At 41.3% G+C, this 19,049-nt stretch overlaps 1 protein-coding gene across 1 annotated transcript; it reads left to right on the forward strand.

Moving 5' to 3' along the window:
• The first annotated feature begins 1,283 nt into the window (after window positions 1-1,283).
• On the forward strand, window positions 1,284-16,995 carry GEMIN8 (gem nuclear organelle associated protein 8). Its single transcript, XM_069464317.1, is given in 6 exon segments — window positions 1,284-1,471; window positions 1,473-1,543; window positions 4,528-4,574; window positions 5,204-5,655; window positions 16,691-16,829; window positions 16,831-16,995. Coding segments are annotated over 6 exon segments (1,062 nt in total).
• The last annotated feature ends 2,054 nt before the right edge of the window (window positions 16,996-19,049 follow it).

Genomic DNA, 19,049 nt, shown 5'->3' on the forward strand with positions numbered 1-19,049 from the left:
CAATGTCCTTCTGTGGGTAGAATGTCATTTATATGAAAAAAACAAGAAGACTTGTTAACTACATCCTTTCAGTCTTACTCCTCCTGCATGCTATGCCTTCTTTGTGACAATAGAAGAGGGTAAATTGGGGTTTGGATTGAGAGAATGAAAAGGAAATTAAACTCAATTTTTTGGCTCCCTCGTCCATCCGTCTTAACTGTGGCTGTTATAGATGTGGAGGTGCAGGCTTTCTGAACATAGTGGCTTATGCAACTTGCGGCAGGCCTGTGTCTGGCCGAAGGATGGAGCTTGGACTCCAGTGAGTGGAAGAAGGCCATTTGGACTTGAGCCACCTTTGATGTGCCAGTAACTAAGCAGGGACCATGCAAAGCCACAGGAGGGAGCCCATGAGGACATCAAGCTAGATGAGCCAGCCAGCCTCAGCAACCATCCAGGAAGAGAGGCAGGAAGCAATGTGCTGGGGGAAAAAAAAAAAAAACATTTTATTATTTATCTTAGCTGAGGAAGTTCTCACTGGTGTGTGTATTATTATTGGAAGACATCTTCTCTGATAGGATTATTACTGCATATACAGAGAAAGATTCCTTAGAACCATATATGACTCAATTTTTGTAATTCAGATTTCTCACCACACCTTCATTCATTTTGCTAACCCGCTTTCCTATACTTTGAAATGGTATGTACTGTAGGCCTAATTAGATCCCCCAAATTAGCTGGTGGGCTCAGAGAACCAAATCAGTGGGAGCCTTATAGGAAAGATTCCACTTTCAGGGCTTTGGCCAGAGTAACTTATTTAATGATTGACTTTTCATGTATTTCTATGCAAAAATGAAAGCAGATGAGTTTTCATGTATTTAATTTTTAGAATTCTAGTGGGAAAGGAAGATAGGAAAATCTAATTACAGAGGCTGCATTATAGTTTTCAGGGGAATTTATGTTTTTATTTACCTGGTTGCTATGACATGTCCTAGATCCTATATTTATAAGAATATAAATATGCAATAAAAAGAATATGTGTGATGTTACTACCACTCAAAGCCACATTACTTATTTGTGGGATATTTTGGTAACATGATGGAAATAGTCACATTTTATCCATTGCAAACTACAAAGTTTTTATCTGTTCTTTATACATATACATTAAAAATATATGTTTCAAGGTATGTTTTTATACCTTGCACTGAAGAGTAAATACAATTTTTTAAGGGAGGCTATCTGGGAAAATATATTGTTGAAGACTCAGAGTCTCTGTCTTGCCTCTAGGCCTCATCAGTGTTTAGTGAATGACCTCAGCCCCGTTTTCTTCCTTCCTTTGGCGTTTGAGGACAGACAATGAATGGGCTCTGTACTCGCCTGGGCTCAGCTGGGTGGTGACTGTTATGCCATTGTGCTCACTGGGGAGGGCTGCTGGGTGTGCAGAGCTGCCGATCCCAGCCTCCCCTGACATTGCCAATCTCTTTTCTTTCAGCTCACCAGCCCATTAGGAGTTGCTCTTCAGTGCATCATGGTTTGTGCCTTAAAAGAGCAGGAGACACTCACATGGGAGGTGGGAAATTAAAGATAAAATTAAAGACCATTGAAAGGGCATTTAAATCTGCTGCAACCATAAGCTTTCTTTTCTTTGAGAGGTGGTAGTATCTGAAAGTGTTGCTAGACTATCCAGATTTATTTTAATGTTGGCTTTTCAGAAACCCAGGCAGACCTTTAAGCTCTCTGTGTAGAGAAAGTAACGAGCTTTAAAAAGTTAACAGGACCCATTTTTAGAGGAGGCTCTCTTCTTCCCTCGGCAGCTGATATTAACTGATTAACTAATTGCTTAGCAGGGAAAAATATGCATTCTTTCCAGGAAGTGGATGCTCAGAACTCTGTCCTGCTTTCAGAAATCTTGGCACTGCATGTGCCTTCTAAGCCCTGTTGATTGATACTGTTTTGCAGAAGTTTTGTTGGTGTTTGTTTGTTTATGGCTTTAATTAAGTCTTTAAATGTCTATGTAGATCTTTAAGAAATTGTCCCATTTCCTTATTCAGTCATGGAGACTATTTTTTCCCCCAAATATTAGGAACTGGTCACTAAGATTACTGTTGGTCATAACCACAGTTTTCTTGCTTCCACCAGTCTTACTCCAGGCAAAATAATTTATGAAACACGTGAGAAATGAGAAGTTCCTCCACTGATTTCCAAGTGGGAAGTGAGGAATAGTTAGGGCGCTCAATGTATTAAAAGCAGAGTCTATACACCCTAAAAATATGTTAACATAAAACAGGGGTGGGGGGAAAAATCAGCCCACAGCTTGTTTTTTGTACTTACAGGGAGCTAACAATTGTTTTTGCATTTTTAAAGGGTTGTTTGGTGTGTTTTGGGTTTTTTTTTTTAAGAAAAAAAATATGAAGACTTTGTGACAAATACTATATATGACCCACAAGCCTAGAATATTTCCTATCTGACCCTTCATTGAAAAAAATTGCTGGCATAAAATAACAAGAATAATACTGAAAATGCTAAACTAAAAATAATTATAAAGGTCTATGCAAGTTCCTATTCCTTTATACATGTTTTTCTATAGCTTATCTTATTTTATTTTTGAGAGATTAATTTATAATTATTAAAATAAGTTGTTTAGATTGATTAATTTGAATATCTATAGGATTTTAGGAATTTAAAAGATACTTAAAATGTAAAAGGATATTACAAATAGGTTGTGGAGTTTGGGAAGAGAAAATAAGAAAGCCAAGGGTGAAATAAGCGTTTTCTACATACAGCCCCAGGACTCTAAACTTGCTGGAGGATGACAACAAATTTGACTATAAGTATCCCAGTGGCCAAAACTATGAGGAAAGCATAATTGAAACAAAACAAAATCACTTACAAAGTTCCCTGCATGCCTTCAGTAACATAAATTCATCTTTCCTTAATGGCCTGAGTCTTAAAAAGGGTCTAGCACCTTAGCTGATTAGTTAATGTTTTTTATAGATAGTAGGCACACTGGGCTGAATCTGAACTGACTCTTGTTCAGAAGCTGGAACTGGCTTTTTTCAGTCATCTCAGCTGGTTTTCCTGGCTTCTTTCTTGCAAAAGTGTCCAGGGTGTGCCTGGGTGATCTCAGAAAATATAATATGGCAGCTCTTCTACCAAATCATTTGTTGGATCAAAGTCATAAGCAACCTCTTCTCAAATTAATATTCTCCCCTCTTTTTAATGACAGCCATTGGCATTTGAGCAGCCTGGAGGACGTCATGGATTATCCTTGAACCTCTTAAATGGCAGTCTGCTTTATCATGCATGCCTAAACTTCTAGCTCTGCAAAATGGAGCATCTCTTAGCCACCTCATGGATTTTCAGAATATTGGTGCTGCAACCTTTAATGCTAGGCTGGATTTTCCCAATTTTAAGTGAAAACAGGATTTAGTGTACAGTAGTGTTCAATCACAATGGTTTTTATTACGTATTTGAGGCTATCAGACTTCCCAATTTGGGATAATTGATATTTACATTGACCTGGTTCTAAGTATGCCTTATGAGGCATACAGAGCAGTCTGGACTCAAAACTCTTAATTTCCAGAAGACACAGATGTTTCCTAGACTTTTCTAATTTAATTTATTTGCTACTCATTAATCTATAAAACAAATTTGATTACAACACACATGGAGTTCACTTTAATGTCATTAAGTGCTACAGGCTTTCAGGAAGCTATTCATATTTCAGTGATAGAAATATGAAACCTGGTTCTAGTGCACTAGCCACTTAAAGGCTGCACCTTACAGTTTAGCACTCAAGTATGTACTGATCTCTACCATAATTTCATTTGGGTAAATCTCAGTAGAGCAATGCTGTTTGGCAAAGGCAATCTATGTGGTTATGTTTGTGGAAAGTCTTCACGGAACAGTTTCTCCTCCTGCAAAGAGGCAGGGTGGTTAGGTATGGAGAGTGTGGTGTCACACACTCACTGAGTGATGTGTATTGCAATCAAAACCAAAACAAGGCCCATTAGGAGGACTTAAAGGCCAGGGCACAACTGAGGCTGAAGAGATGTCTTATTTAAAGAGGTTTCTCCAAGTCCCAAACCTAAGGCAAGACCCAACAGAGGTTTCTCATCAGTTGGAAAGATGTATTCTACTCAAATCTAGGTTTAATTTGAATAGGCATTGGCATGGGTTAAGGATTAGTAAATAAAGTAATAGTTGTACATTTTTAGTTCATGTTCTGTATATTATTTTGTGTATACATACCAAACATATGATCATTTTCATAGACTTCACTTTCAATAGGGAAACAAGTAATTGAACGCAAAACCATGCAGAGTCCTTTGACTCACTTAATCATACCTGCGTGTGCAGAGATCACATGGGTTCTTTTCATACCGCAAGTTCATGACCCAGGTGCCAGGGTCTTGCAGATATGTTGCATGAAGATCAGACATGGTACAGGGAAGAGGCAACCGCCCAGGAGCTGCTTCACAAACCACAAAATAGCCACAAATACCACATAGCTGTACTGATCAGATGTTCATACTGTGGTGGTTCTTTCCTAGTGTCAGTGCCCATTTGGACTTCCACAATCAGAGATGGCAGTGAAGGTAAGTTTTTTGTTTTGTTTTGTTTTGTTTTTTAACTCCTAAGGAAAAAAGATATCCTTTAGTCTTTAAAGTCTCGGTGTTCTCATTCCATGAGGGAGAAGACTGAAGAAATAAGTCAGAAAACTAAAACTAAAAGCACCATTGAGTGTGTTCCTAGACATCTCTTGTCCCAGGCATTGAGAGGTGGTCCAGGCCAGCAGGTTAGTTTAGGGGGCAGAAGGGGAGGAACCAAAGTCTGTCATGCTCATCAGTCTGCATGGTTTTAGCAGGCTATTTCTCACTTGGAACTGGTTTAATTATAGTGGGTGGAGAGGGACAAGATGATGAGCTTTGGATCCTTATCTCTCCCTGTATCTTCTCTAAGAGTGATCATTAGCCTCTGTCCCCACATTGTAATCCTCCATTCCCTTAAACTAATTGTCCTGCAGAGAGCAAGTATGCATAAACTTAGTGCCCAGTGTGTACACAGATGTGTCTTACACCTTTTTTTGGCCCAGTAGCATCCTCATATAGAGTAGGTGTTCCACAGATACTCAGTAATTTTCTGTTGGCTAGTTGACCAAACATTTGAAGATTTCTCCTGGGATGAACTGTTTGGTGTCTACCCTCATCCTCCTTTCATTTTGTAGGCATCAACATCGAAAGCTATTGAGTCTTGGTATTCCCACCCAGTGTATGCGAGATACTGGCAACATTATTATCAAGCAATGGCTTGGATGCAAAGCCACCAGAACGCCTACAGGAAGGCCCTGGAATCGTATTTCAGTGTTCCATGGTATCTCCCTCCTGCAGTTCTTCCCCAAAGCTCTTACAATAATGAGGCTGGATAACCTCAGTCCTTCTGTGACCATCACGTGGCCTGGCAGGACTCCCACTGCAGTTCTTCACATTTTGGAAGGTCTGTGCAGCAGCCACAAGACAGCAGTAGGATCCAGGCATCCTCAAGAGAAGACCAAGCTTCATCTGAAGATGAGGAGACAGAGACCAAGTCAGATGGGGAGGTAGGATGCGACCTGAGCAATATGGAAATCACGGAGGAGCTCCACCAGTACTTTCCAGAGACTGAGAGGCACAGAGAAGAGTGACCTAAGTTCAGGCCTCTGTCTATTCATGCGTCCTCTTTCTTTGCCCTGACTTTTGCGTTTTTTTTCTTCCCTATTATACAAAGTTTTTTTTTTTTTATAACTCTTCATTTGGGTCCAGGTAATATTCCAAATCCAGTCTTAAGCCTGGAAAAACTATGGTGATGTTGCACTTCAATTTTAGTAATGTATTAGTGCATTCATGTTGCTATAAAGGAATACCTGAGGTTGGGTAATTTATAAAGAAAAGAGGTTATTTGGCTCATGGTTCTACAGGCCGTACAAGAAGCCTGGCACCAGCATCTGCTTCTGGTGAGGGCTTCAGGCTCCTTCCACTCATGGCAGAAGGCTAAGGGGAACCTACGTGTGCAGAGATCACATGGCTAGAGAGGGAGCAAGAGAGAGAGTAGGGAGGTTCCAGGCTCCTTAACAAGCAGCTTTCAGGGAAACTAATAAAGAACTCATCGCCATGTGAATGGCACCAAACCATTAGTGAGGGATCTGCGCCCCCTTGATCCAAACACCTCCCACCAGGCCCCACCTTCAACATTGGGGATCAGATTTCAACGTGAAACAAACCATAGCAATTAGTTTCCAGAGTTGTTTTGGTATAGGACGTATTTTTAGTTCCAGAACAAAGCTTATCCTAATAGTATTTCTACTATTTATACATTCTATCACATGGAGCACGTGTGTGTGTATGTTCCCTAATCTACACAACAGTCCCTCAAGGTATTAAACCTGTTTTACAAGTAAGGAAAGTGAACTTTAAGAAGGTTAATTGCCTGGTTCCATGGTCCACAATTTGTAATTTGCTGTCAGGATTGAAACCAATTCTGCCTGACTGCACTTCTATGCTTCTCCCTCTATACCAGGACTTGTCCCTGAGACTGCTAGGTTCCTAAAATACTCTTGCCATTTATCTGGGATGTGGCTTGGAGATGTTCCTGGTGCTACAGAGCTCCCGAATCTTAAATAGCTCCCTTCAGAGTAGAGATCAGTGTGAACCTAAACCCAGCAGTGAAATGCCCAGCACTTACAACTTCCCTGTTTGATTCTGCATCAAGGCTCTGTCCCTGGGGTTAGAGAATCATGATAAAGGTCTTACATCTTCAGGCAGAAAGCAGGAATTTTCTTTTATAAATTTCTTACTACCTTGCTACAAAAAACTGCTTTTTGTGCTCTCCTTACTATTAAAATTCACCAGACCATTTCTATTTTAAGTACTTCTGACAGATATACAAATGCTTTTCTCTCTCTGTTGTAACCAGTATTCAGTCTCAATATTTTTTTTAGTGAACTCTAATTCTATGACATTTCACCTAGAATTTTCTAATAACAAGGAAACATAGAAGCCTGAGAATGGGAGTTGGCTTTCCATCTTAAGTTGTCTGTATTGTCCTAACGATGAGCTAGCATTTATTGATCTCCACTGGGTGCCAGGAACTGAGCAATGGGCTTATAGTGTCATGTCCTTTATTATCTTTGCCTGTGATTCTTCACTAAACTATTCATTTGGGTTTTTTGACTTCCCTTCTTTTGATTAAACTGTTGACTTCTTTGATGCATATTAGAAAGTATATCCAAACAAGTATTTTTTAAAACAGTACTTTCTAGCACACATAGAATACCTTTCCTTGATCTCCAGAAATAACTTTTACTGTTTTTCACAACATACAAAGGAAACAACTATTAGTCTAATTTAAAAGTATTCGAGGTCTGTCCAGAAAGTATCCAGCCACTGTTAATATAATGAGAACGGTTTGTGCAACATTGATGTAACCTGGCAGCCAAGGAGAGTGGACTGGTATGCATGTGTGTGAACAATGATGGCTTCTCTGTACTAGTCAGTGGGGTGCTGGACACCGTTCAGTGAGCATGTGTACTGTGTGACCATAGCATTCAAAATGTAGAGCAATGAGTAGAGCAACGAATCTGCATCAAATTTTATGTTAAGCTTGAACATTCCTCTACGGAAACTATTCGGATGATTAGTGCTGCATTTGCTAATGACTTGCTTCAAACCGCTACCAATGAACCATATTTCCTCAAGAAGTTTCCTGATAACCAGAGTTGAATCGTGGGTCTACAGCTACAATCCAGAAGTGAAGGCCCAGTCGTCCCAATAGAAGTGGCCTGGTTCTCCATGCCCGAAGAAGGCACAGCAAAGTGGCAGCAAGATCAAGACCATGTTAACTGTGTTTTTTGATTGGGAAGGTATTGCCCATCACAAGTATGCTCTTCTAGGCCAAACAGTAAGGAGTACTACCTCAGTGTTCTTCATAGGTTGAGAGAGGCAATATGACAAAAATGGCCACAGCTATGGGCAACTAGTGATTGGCAGCTTCATCATGACAACACGCCTGCCCATGCATCATGTCTTGTGCAGAGTTTTTTGGCGAAACATCAAATCAGCTCCCCCTACAGCCCAGATTTGGTGCCCTGTGACTTCTGGCTTTTCCCAAAACTAAAATCACCTTTGAAAGGGAAGAGATTTCAGACCATCGATAAGATTCAGGAAAATAGGATGAGGCAGCTGATGGAGATTCCAACAAAGGATTTTACAGACTGTTTTGAACAGTGGAAGAGACACTAGGAGAACTGTGTGAGGTCCCCAGGTGCCTACTTTGAAGGGGACTGAGGTATGATTGTCCTATGTACAATATTTCTTGTATCTTGGATCTTCTTCAATAAGTGTCTCTTATTTTTCATATTACATGGCTAGATACTTTCCGGACAGACCTCATACAATGAATGAAGGAGAGTAGGCTTTGGAGCATGTCCACATTTGGTTGGAATGCTGTTTGTCACAGCTTTCGAAAAAGAAAATTTGATGGAGATAGGGTTTATTCCTGTCGTCCTTACCAGAAGGTAAAGTGACATGTTTTTCCCACTAGAGATTGATACTTTTATGATGAAAGTTGTAATTAAGAGTGGCAGCAAACCCCAGTCATCTAAGAAACCATTTTGAATTATCTGCTCATTTAAAATGATCCTGAGTTACTGAAAAAAAAAAAGGATATGAATGAAATGAACATAAAATAATGAAATGTGTCCTTGCCACCAAAGAAAAAAATATAAGCAGCTCCATTACGGATATGGCTAACAACCATCCCTGTTCCTTCCTCTTGCCATTGTCAGGTGGAATTCTAGGTAAGTAAACAAGGTCATGGAAATTACCTGCTAAGTCATGCCTGGCTTTGAATGAATAAATGAAGTCTTTCAGTATTAATTACCAGGCTGAAATCGGAGGTTGGCAAATCTTACCCCTAAAGTGCTACACTTGTGCTGATTCTGTGGGACATTTGACCTCCAGAACCACATGTGAGACAATAAATTTCTGTTGTTCTAAGCCATCCTGTGTATGGTACTGTGTTGTGGCAGCCCTCGGAAACTTAATCACCCTGAGGGAATTTTCTTTGTTCCCAGAAGCAGTCTGTGATGGGGACATAAAGTAAACCACACAGGTCTTGTCATCTCTGCGAAGAAAATGTGTTAAATATTTGTTTTACCATGATCTAGGTAGCAAACCATCGCAAAAGGGAATTTTACGAAAATGCTTGCAACCTCCATTTTGACCCTCACTCCCGAATATTGACATTGTTGTTAGCGACAGTGTACAGAGGCCGCTGTGGTGGAACTGCTCAAATCACAGGGTTCCAGCCTCGCTCCACCACTCACTAGCTGGATGTTCTCATCCTCTTGTGGGCCCCCTACCTTCACCATTCTGTGCCACAGCCTCCCCAACTGTGAAATGGGACTTCTAATTAATGGATGGTAATTATGGATATTAAATGAGGTAATGGGAGAAAGGTCATAGAATGGTACTTGGTACCAAGTCAGTGCCCAATAAATATTTGTTATTATGGTTAGTTGCTAGTAACCCATCCTTCAGCAGGGATTATTAACCACCAGTTGTTTTTACTCTGGTACTGTTTGGCTTGATTAGTGCTTGCTTGAGATTCTGTATTTTTTAGTAAAGATGTTCTGTGATTTCAAAAAGGTCACATATTTCTGTTCTAGGCAGCACTTTTCAAACTTTTAAACTGACTTAGAACATTAAAAACATGAAGGAATTAAAGTTTTGGTGTCCATCAAATTTAGTCATTAACACAGTTTTTATTTAGTTCTGTTTCAAGGACATTCTTGCATGATAAATGTAGTAAAATATGTGGACGGGGAAAATGAACCCACTTCCATATTCCTAATAATAGCACTAAACACAACAAGTCCTGATTCTCTGTGCTTTTAAAATGTGTAATTACAGCATGGTTCAAAGCTACTTGTCCTAGAGTCTCTGTGATGCTTGTCTCCCCTGAATGCATTAGCAGGTCCCTTCGAGACGTGAGAATTGTCTGGTGAGGGTGAGAACAGGCTGGGCTTAGATTAGAGTCAGACTCTCATCTATTAAGACTTGGTCAATGTTAGTTGTACCCCAGGCACTTGATAGAAGCAAATAAATAAAGTATCTGCAGAAGCAAAAAAAAAAAAAAAAAAAAAAAAAAAGACTTGGTCTTTATTAGAAGATGCTGCCATCGCCTGATCCTGTACCAATAGAAAATAGTGGGCAGCAGGTCACTGGCAATATTTTTTTCACCAGCACTTTTGGTGGGTACAGGATGTACATGTGTTCCTTCAAGCAGCAATGAATGACGGAGTTCATATGTAAATAATCTGAATGCCCACAGTGCTTGCCAATCTGTCACCTTCACTAGGAATTTTCGTGGAGGGTTAGTTACACACACAGTTGGGAAAAGCTTTAATAAAGAGATAAGGGACCTGGTAGTGTGAATACTTGGTTAAAATTTTTTATTTTGTTCTTGAAATCACTAGAAGCTATTTGTTTAATAAAGGCAAATTTAACTTTGAACATGAACCATTTGGAAAACAGGATTTTATAAAATATTATTAGCAAAGGAAAATATAGCTAAATTTGAAAGATTTAACTTTTCAGTATTATTCACTTCCACAGGAACATACAGGTTATACAATTCATCATTATCTGAGTCTTGTTTAATAGTTTCTTGTGATAAACTCCTTCAGACTGGACAGCATGTTCTTGTTTATGATAGCTACTCATATTTCATGTAGTATCTAACTTAACATATATCAAAGATAGCAATTTAAGTAGGATAAGAACTCCTTTTGTGCACTGGGAGCAAGCATGCTTTTGATTATATTATATGTCATCATTTCCTAACAAGATATTTCCATTACTTACAACTTCCATGGTAACATTACTTATAAAAAAGTAGACAGTTATAAAGTTTTAAAGGTCATCTGTGTTTTCAATTATTTCTTAGGAGAAATGTTTATTATTAGGTTAAGAAAATTATCATTTTAAAGTCATAAATGGCCATTAACGAAGACTGCCAAGTTATATTCCGAATACTTAGAGGGAAAACGAGCGTGAGTTATCATACCTGATAGAGAATAAGACCCTGTGACACAAATATTGCCACTCATGCCTCGGGGTTGAGCCAATCAGATATTTTTCATCTGTGTTTTGGGGGTAGATATTGGGTCAAAACAGGGACATATTCCCAAAAAGCTTAAACCCCACTGGGAAGAGGAGACAAAATCAAATTTAGAACAATACATAGAAGAAGAACATCCATACATGCATGGTGTGCTCTGTGATCACCTAGCACGTAAGGGGTAGAACCAGTGACCTAGGCAGTCAGAGGAGGAGCCACCACAGGGCAGCTGTGGAGAAGTGGAGTGTGCACTGGGCTTTGAGGGATAGGTTGATTTAGAATGAGAAAGAAAGGGGAAAGTCCACTCACTCCCCACCTAGACACTCCAAGTGCTGTTCTTACCAAGGGGCCCAGATGTCATTTGTAGACCTTTGATGAGAAACAACTGGCTCCATTATGTCATGTCCACCCTAGTAGGAAGGTTTAGACTCCAGTGTTCACAGTGAGCCTTCAGTCAGTCTGCTAGAAACCCATCTGGTTCTCCCTCAGCATACTCTCTACGGAAAGCCTAGGTGATACGGCAGGGCTTATGGCCCAGTATTTAGTGAGCTGTTTTGGTTTAGTGAATGAGGTTGAAGTGTGAAATTGCACTGATTGAGCACAATCTCGCCATGTGTGTTTGTTTCATCTAGTGCAAATGTTCAGAAGTGCACAAAACCAGCCGGTGAGATGATATGCTTTAAATGATGGCCATAGAAAAATGTAAGGGAGGGTTGTAAATGCACTTTTGTCATAAAAGTGAAAATGCTGAGTGTCCACTAACTTTGGGATTGCATTTGTCTTGGAGCAAGGGACACAAGATAAGGAGAGAAGACCAATCAGAAATGGCTCTGGTTCTGCTGGCAAGCGCCTGTGTTCTAGGTGGTTGCTGACAGGCCAGAAATGAGGCGTTTGTGAGACAAATCAAGTCTGTACTTTCCCTCAATTATGCTACAATCATTACTTTTGGCAGTATAGCGGAGAATGTAATCAGAAAGACATGCTGGTCCTAGAAAAATGAGGGAAGACAGTCACTGTCTTAGTGCTTTGTCCTTCAAAATGTTCTGCCTTTGGGCTTATTATCTGTGGAGTAATATTGAATAGATTTTTTTTCCTCCTGTTTAAGATTCTGTAAAGTCCCAGTAACTTCCCATGATTTTTTTTTCTTTTATGCACTATAAGGAACTCTTTACATTGGTAACATCATGTAAATCTATAGATTGAAGTGAAAAATATCAAGATTATGTATCCAAAACCCAGATGGAATCCAGTAAAGTTTTTCCTTAATAATATATACTATTTTTCTTGTTTTAACACTATATACATATTAACCCTTATCTTAGTTTCCTAGCATTGCTGTAACAAATTACCACAAACTTGGTGGATTAAAACTACAGACATTTATTCTCTCACAGTTCCAAAGGCTAGGAGTTCAAAATCAAGGTGTCAGCAGGGCTGCATTCCCTCTGAAGGCTCTAGGGCCTTGCCTCTTCCATCTGCTGGTGTCTCCTGGTGCTCTTGGCTTGTGGCAGCATCACTCCAATCTCTGCCTCCGTATTTACCTGGCTTTCTCCTGTGTCTCTGTGCGTCCTTTTCTGTGATGACTCTCATTGGATTTAGGGCCCACCCTAATCTACTATGATCTCTTCTTGATTCTTTCTTTAATTACATCTACAAAGACCCTATTTCCAAATAACGTCACAAAGTGAACACAAATTTTGAGGGGACACCGTTCAATCTACTACAACCCTGTCTTAAAGCTGGGATGAATCTTAAAAGAGAATTAGAGGTGTATTAAAACAAATTGCCTTGGCCAAATACCCTGTAAGAACAAAGTGCTTGGTAACATTGAGTCCTACAGCTTTTTTCAATAAAAATGACCAAACTGTCCATGACAAGGCAACTGTTCAGTTGTGTCTGAAGTGTGATGTTCGTGCTTCTCTGCTCCCTTCGGTCAGATGATTCTCTGTCTGGTTGGCTGAGTCCTCACCTTGTTTTGACAGGAAGAAAAACTGCCGGTGATTGAGAATCCTTTCTTTCACTGGGAGGCAAAAAGGAAGCAAAAAATAGGAAGCCGAGTAAATAGACACCTTCAAACTCAGATATTCCATTCAAAGGCTCCCCTGGTCTCCTAAGTCAGTACGCGCTAGAGTGCTTTCAGATACCAGCTGTGACCATCAGTGCACAGCCAGTCTGAGGGCATTTGGTCTTAAGGTGACTGGTTTGTAAATTTGTAGTGTGGCCTTAGAACTCTTTTTTTAATTTTAATTGCATAAGTGGAGGCAAAGCGACTCGAATATAAGGGAACAGGGTTCCACCCCAACTCATTGGTCCTCCCCTTCCCCCCAGCCCCTCTGCCTGGGAGGCTCTGAGGAACCCACGCGGAACCCAGCTCCTTTTGAGATTTGAGCATCTGGAAGGAAAAGAGTTATTTCCTCTTTTCCTCCCATAATGTATGGCCTTTGTCCGAACATTCATTCAACAATCATTTCCTGAACACTTGCTTTGTGTCAGGCCCTGCGTCTGCCTCCTGGGGCTGGGGGTACAGAAGTAAGTAAAGGTGACAGTGCCCTTTACCCGTAAATGACCCCCGCAGGGCAGCTCACAGGCGACAGCAGGTCTGTCAGTAGAGATGACAGGCATCTCGCCCTTTAGGTCAGTGTTTTAGGGCGACTGTCCACTATGCAGGAAACCATGAAACCTCCAAATCTCCAGAGGCAGGGAGGGGACAAGGGTTGGGCCTTGAATTTTCATGAGGAAACCTGAATGGAAATGAAATACAAATGGAGAATGCGGGCAGAGGGCTATGTCTTTTATTCTTTCAGTCTTACACTGGACGAACTTTATTGAGAACTAAAATTCTGTGGCAGTGACCCATGAGCACGCGCTGCGTGCAGACTTGGAAAACTGCACAGCCTCATTGTCACCTGAGGCTGCCTTGCTGACATGGTGTTTCATTCACAGATGGCAGTAAGAGAAAACATCTCTCGACATATCGTTATATCGATTTAGTATCTGTAAGGTAGTTTTTGTCAGAAGAATAGCAAAAAGAACTATGATTCTAAACATTTTAAATTATAGGGAAAAGAAAAAGATGCAGAAATACAAAGGAGAAATTCACATATCTTAATGGCAGAGAACAACACTTATTAAGATAGCCAAGATCCCAGTGTCTGTTAAAACTTCAAAACTCAGAGACTCAGACAGGAAGTTGAACATCTGTTGTGTCACTAGAGCTGTTGGTGAAACTGATTATAGTCTTGGGATGAATTTGAAAGTAACAGGACAGTGGCCCAGGCACGTCTGGCTATGCACTCTGCCCCGTGAATGCAGAGGCTTCGGGACACCCAGCAGCCATGGTCTCCCCCAGGCAGAAGAGACACAGAAGGGACTGAAGGATTGGTGACATGCCCAAGGCTGCTCGTGGGTGGAAGAGGCATCTGTTGTGCTAATTCGGGAAAGCCAGGCCTTCAAAGAGTAGTCCTTGAAGGGATCCTTCAGTCAAATTCCAGCCGTCCTGGAGAGCCCCGTCAGGGCCATCAGCTCCCCTTCTGGTCAGGCTTCTTAGGAAGTGCTGTGCTTGCGATTTTGGGCAGAGGCGAGTGTGAAATTCCTGTGCCAGCTCTTGGTGACTGAATACATCTTACCAGTTTGTACTGCCCACCCCAAAACCCAGTGTCCTGGGTCACCTTTCCTCTGCCTCCTGAAAGCACCATCTAAGCTTTCCTTCAAAGTCAAGTTGAATCATCCCAGGACAGAGGCAGGAGAAGAGAGACACTCCCAGGGAGAAGCTCGTACCCAGAGGGGCTTCCACCCCAGCCTCGGCGCCAGGAGCACACAGGCGTCTTGTGGCAATAAGAAGCAGTCGCGGCAATAGTCGGGTACTTTTCTCTAACCCTCCATTTGATGTTTTTTCTCTCCTTAGAAGGTAGCGTGGAAGTCAGGGATATGTCTAGAAATGGCCATTTCCTCTGGCTAATTAGGACCCCATTCATCTACTCCCACACCACTCCAACAGAACTCAGCTTAGGGGGCATAGAATTTAAACACCCCTGAGAACTGAACAGCTTATATGCTGGTGTTTCAAACGTGGCAGAAAGACCAAAATGTAGAAACAACTGCTCATTGACCTCCCATTCATTTGCATGTCAGGCCAGTGTTTGGGGTTAGTTCTGTATTTCACAGACAGGCAGCCTCATCTCTTTTCTGCAGATGAGGTAGCAGTTATACAGCATTTATTCTGTTTGCTAGTCATTTGGCTCATCCATATATTACTTCCTTAGGTAAAAATAAACTGTAGATATTCTAAGACATTTATATATAAAGAAGAGGATTTATGAGAGTGACTGTGCATAGCCTTATAAATATCTTTCCATTCATACTTGATTAGCTCACTACCGTGTTCCCTTCCAGGTACTAGTGGAGAGAGGCCCAACCAGGAAAGAATGATTTATGGCATTGTTTCATTCCCCTGCAGCCATCTTTGCTCCTTATCTGGTAGCATTTCTCTTGGTAGCCATAGTAGCTACAGAAGTGCTTTCTTCTACCAATTTCTCTCTTCTTGGCAGAGTCGCTTACAAAATCTACAGAAATTGGCTAAATTTTACCTTATGCAGCATTGCTTTGTTGATATTTTTATGTTGCTGTTTTCATAAGAATAAAAATTACGATATTGGGACTTGCTATAGTAAAAAATGTACACAGGAGAATAAATTGAATCAATATTTCTTGCTTTATAAGAATCCATTTAAATTAGTAAGATTCAAAGTATGTAACTACATCACTTGCAGTTTAACCTAGGCTTACCTGTGAAGTGGAAAGTCAAATCCCATAGTGAAAAAGCCAACCCACTATTGCAGATTTGCTAATACAGCAAGAAGATTAGAAGTCGGGGGGCGGGGGGTCTTAATTTCATTTGCAAAACTGCCCTTTCTTCACCCTTTTACCTTCGGCAAGTGTTGAATCACTTAACCTTCCGCTGCCTGGTATGATTTGTGTTTTGAAGCTGTGGAAGGATCGGCGTCCTTGCATTGCAGCTACTAGCACTTGTTCTCTTCCAGGTTACCTAAAATCAATACCTCTTCCAGAGGGGTGATTTTTATTTTCCTCACTACCCCATTTGTGGTGGTAAGTTCTGCTGCTTGCAACACTGGACCTTCCGGGAAGCTTTTCATTTCCATGCTGGCCTTGTGCAGTGATTGAAACCAAGCAAGCTCATTAGCTGTTCCTAGCCGGGCAGGTTGTGGGCAGGCCGCATAGATGTAAAAAGAGAACCCCGAGTGGTTTCATTTTTCTCCTGCATTTTCAGGGCTCGAGGCAGAGGTTTGGAAGTTTGGAGTGCCAAGTTACCTTGTAATTTTTTGCCATTTCTATCAGTGTATGTTAACCGCTTGGAAAGTGAACAGTGAGCTTCATAAGTAAGTAGATAATAATCTGCCTGTCACACATCACAATCTAGTGAGCATCTCAGCTGCACAGTGGGAGATTCCCTGATTCCACAGTGGGAGAGGGAACAGTGAGGGACCCCAGGGGGCTGCAGACAGCACGTCCTCACCACACTCCCCTCCTGTGTGCACAGGTGCACCCATGTGTGTTTCCATTCACGTTCATGTTCGTCCTCAGGGCGGCAGGAGCAGCTGGACGCGGAGCACCTGGACAACTACATAAACGCCGACCGTGACCTGTACTATAACACCCGGCAGTCATTGGAGCCCCCAATGGACGGAGAGGCCAGGTGAGTGGCACCAGGCTGAGATGAAGCACTTGTATGAGGACAATGCTGCCAAGATCCAGGCCATGGAGGCTGCAGTGCAGCTGAGCTTTGACAAGCACTGTGACAGAAAGCAGCCCAAGTAGTGGCCGGTCATTCCCCTAAAGTTTTGACCCCTGGGCACAGGGTGGCACAGGGTCCTCAGCCTCACCCTCTTCCATTTGGGTACACCCTCTTCATCTTTCCTCTCGTACAGTTGTCAGGGAAAGGGAACTTTAAACTGAGATACAGGCGTGTTTGCTGAAGTCCCAGTGGGCCCATCACAGGGTGGATATAATATGCCAGTCACCTGGAAGTCATCAGGACGTGTACTGTTGCCAACATGAGAAATTTTCTCCTGACATAAAATGATAATTTTGTATCTATTAGACTGGTTTTTTGATGTGGTCAGTAAGTGTTCAATTCATTGAAGTTCTTGCCTAGAGATGCTGCCTAGTGTTTTGTCTTTTTATATTTTCTTCTATCTTTATACCTGCCGGAACCCGCCAGATGCCTTAAATAAGCCAGATGTCTTCTATGACTCTAATTCCTTTAGCCCCTAACTGAAAATGATCCAAGCAGGTGTTAAGACAAATACTACTGCTCTCTAATGCAGAGGCTGGCCTGCCTGCACTGTAAAGGGCCAGAGAGTGAGCATTTTTGGCTTTGCAGGCCACATGGCCTGTGTGGTGACTACTCCAGTCTGCCCTTGTAGTGTGAAAGCAGCCATAGACTGTAAGTAAACAAATGGGTGTGGCTATGTTCCAATAAAACTTTATTTATAAAAAAAAAAAACAGGCCTTGGGCCAGATTTGGTCTACAGATGTTAGTTTGCCAACCACTGCTTTCATGGAATGAAAATCACCTACCTGGCATTCTTGTTATCTATCTCATTGTCTCTACAGAGCTTGAATGTCTTATAGAATTGAGAGCAAAGAACAGTAACTCCCAAACCTGGTCACTTCAGCAGTCTCCTCTGTTACAGAAAATGTATAAGTGAGCCCTTACTATATATAGCAAATATTATTTTGATAAGGGAATACATTTCTGAAAATGAAAATCTAAAAGTTGATGGAGCGGGTCATTTATAAAAGCCAGCTGCCTTTTAAATAAGTTATTACAGTGTCTTGCCAGAGTGAGCCCGTGCTGACCTGAGAAGATTAGCACATCCATCACAGGTTGGTGAAAAGATTTCTATTGACATGTTTCTCCCTAAGAACACTTAGCTTCACATTCAGCCCCTGCCCTGAGACAAACGTATTGCTTTCATCAGCCCTGGGTGCTTATTTTTCCAAGCTCTCATTCTATTACTGGAGTTGCAATTTGTGCATAGGTATTGTAGACAAAAATGAGAATTAACTTTCCCCTGAGGTGACACATAACTGAATTTCAAATCTTTAGTGTTTCTCCTTTTTATTTGAAACTCATACGCCTAACTATAATATAAAATAAATGTGACTCAGACACAAGTACAAACTAAAGCCTGTAATTGCAGCAGGTGCTTAGCTAGTTGAGAGTGAAATGTTTCTCTTTACAAAGGACTCATACCTTCCCCCAAAGAAATCACCATGCTGGGCCCACCCCTGCTGGCTTTGTGACCTGGGGTGTGTTACTTTCAATCAATAACAAAGGTGACAGCATTGTAAGGTTGGCCAGGCAGTTGCTGGGCTGTTGTTCTCACAGAAGCATTTGTATGTGTATGTACCATGGCCTTTGTGGGAGTTTGTGGGTTTTCCAGTTTTTTCTGATAGTTCTTGTTATCAGGCATTTTTGCCTGTCAACACTTATTTCCATAGTCTTCCCTGGCTCTATTTGTCAGGGGGTTTTCCAACACAAGTGACTCCATTTTGATTTTGACAACTTTCACCATTTGAAGATGCGGGGACGTTAGGAAGTGATTAGGTCATGTAGGTGCCTCTCTTGTGAATGGCTTTAAGGTCTTTAAAATGTTGCTTTACACAGCATTCATCCCTTTTTGCCCTTCTGTGCCTTTCCCCATGTGAGGACACAGCATTCATCCATGCCTGAGAATGCAGCAACAAGGCACCATCTTGGAAGGAATGAGGAGCCCTCCCCAGACACAGAACCTGCCAGCAGCTTCATCTTGGACTTTCCAGCTTCTAGAACTTTTAGAAATTAATTTCTATGGTTTATAAAATACCCTGTCCATGGTATTTTGTTATAGCAG

Source organism: Eulemur rufifrons, chromosome 30, assembly GCF_041146395.1.
Source record: "Eulemur rufifrons isolate Redbay chromosome 30, OSU_ERuf_1, whole genome shotgun sequence".
Classification (NCBI taxonomy): Eukaryota; Metazoa; Chordata; class Mammalia; order Primates; family Lemuridae; genus Eulemur; species Eulemur rufifrons.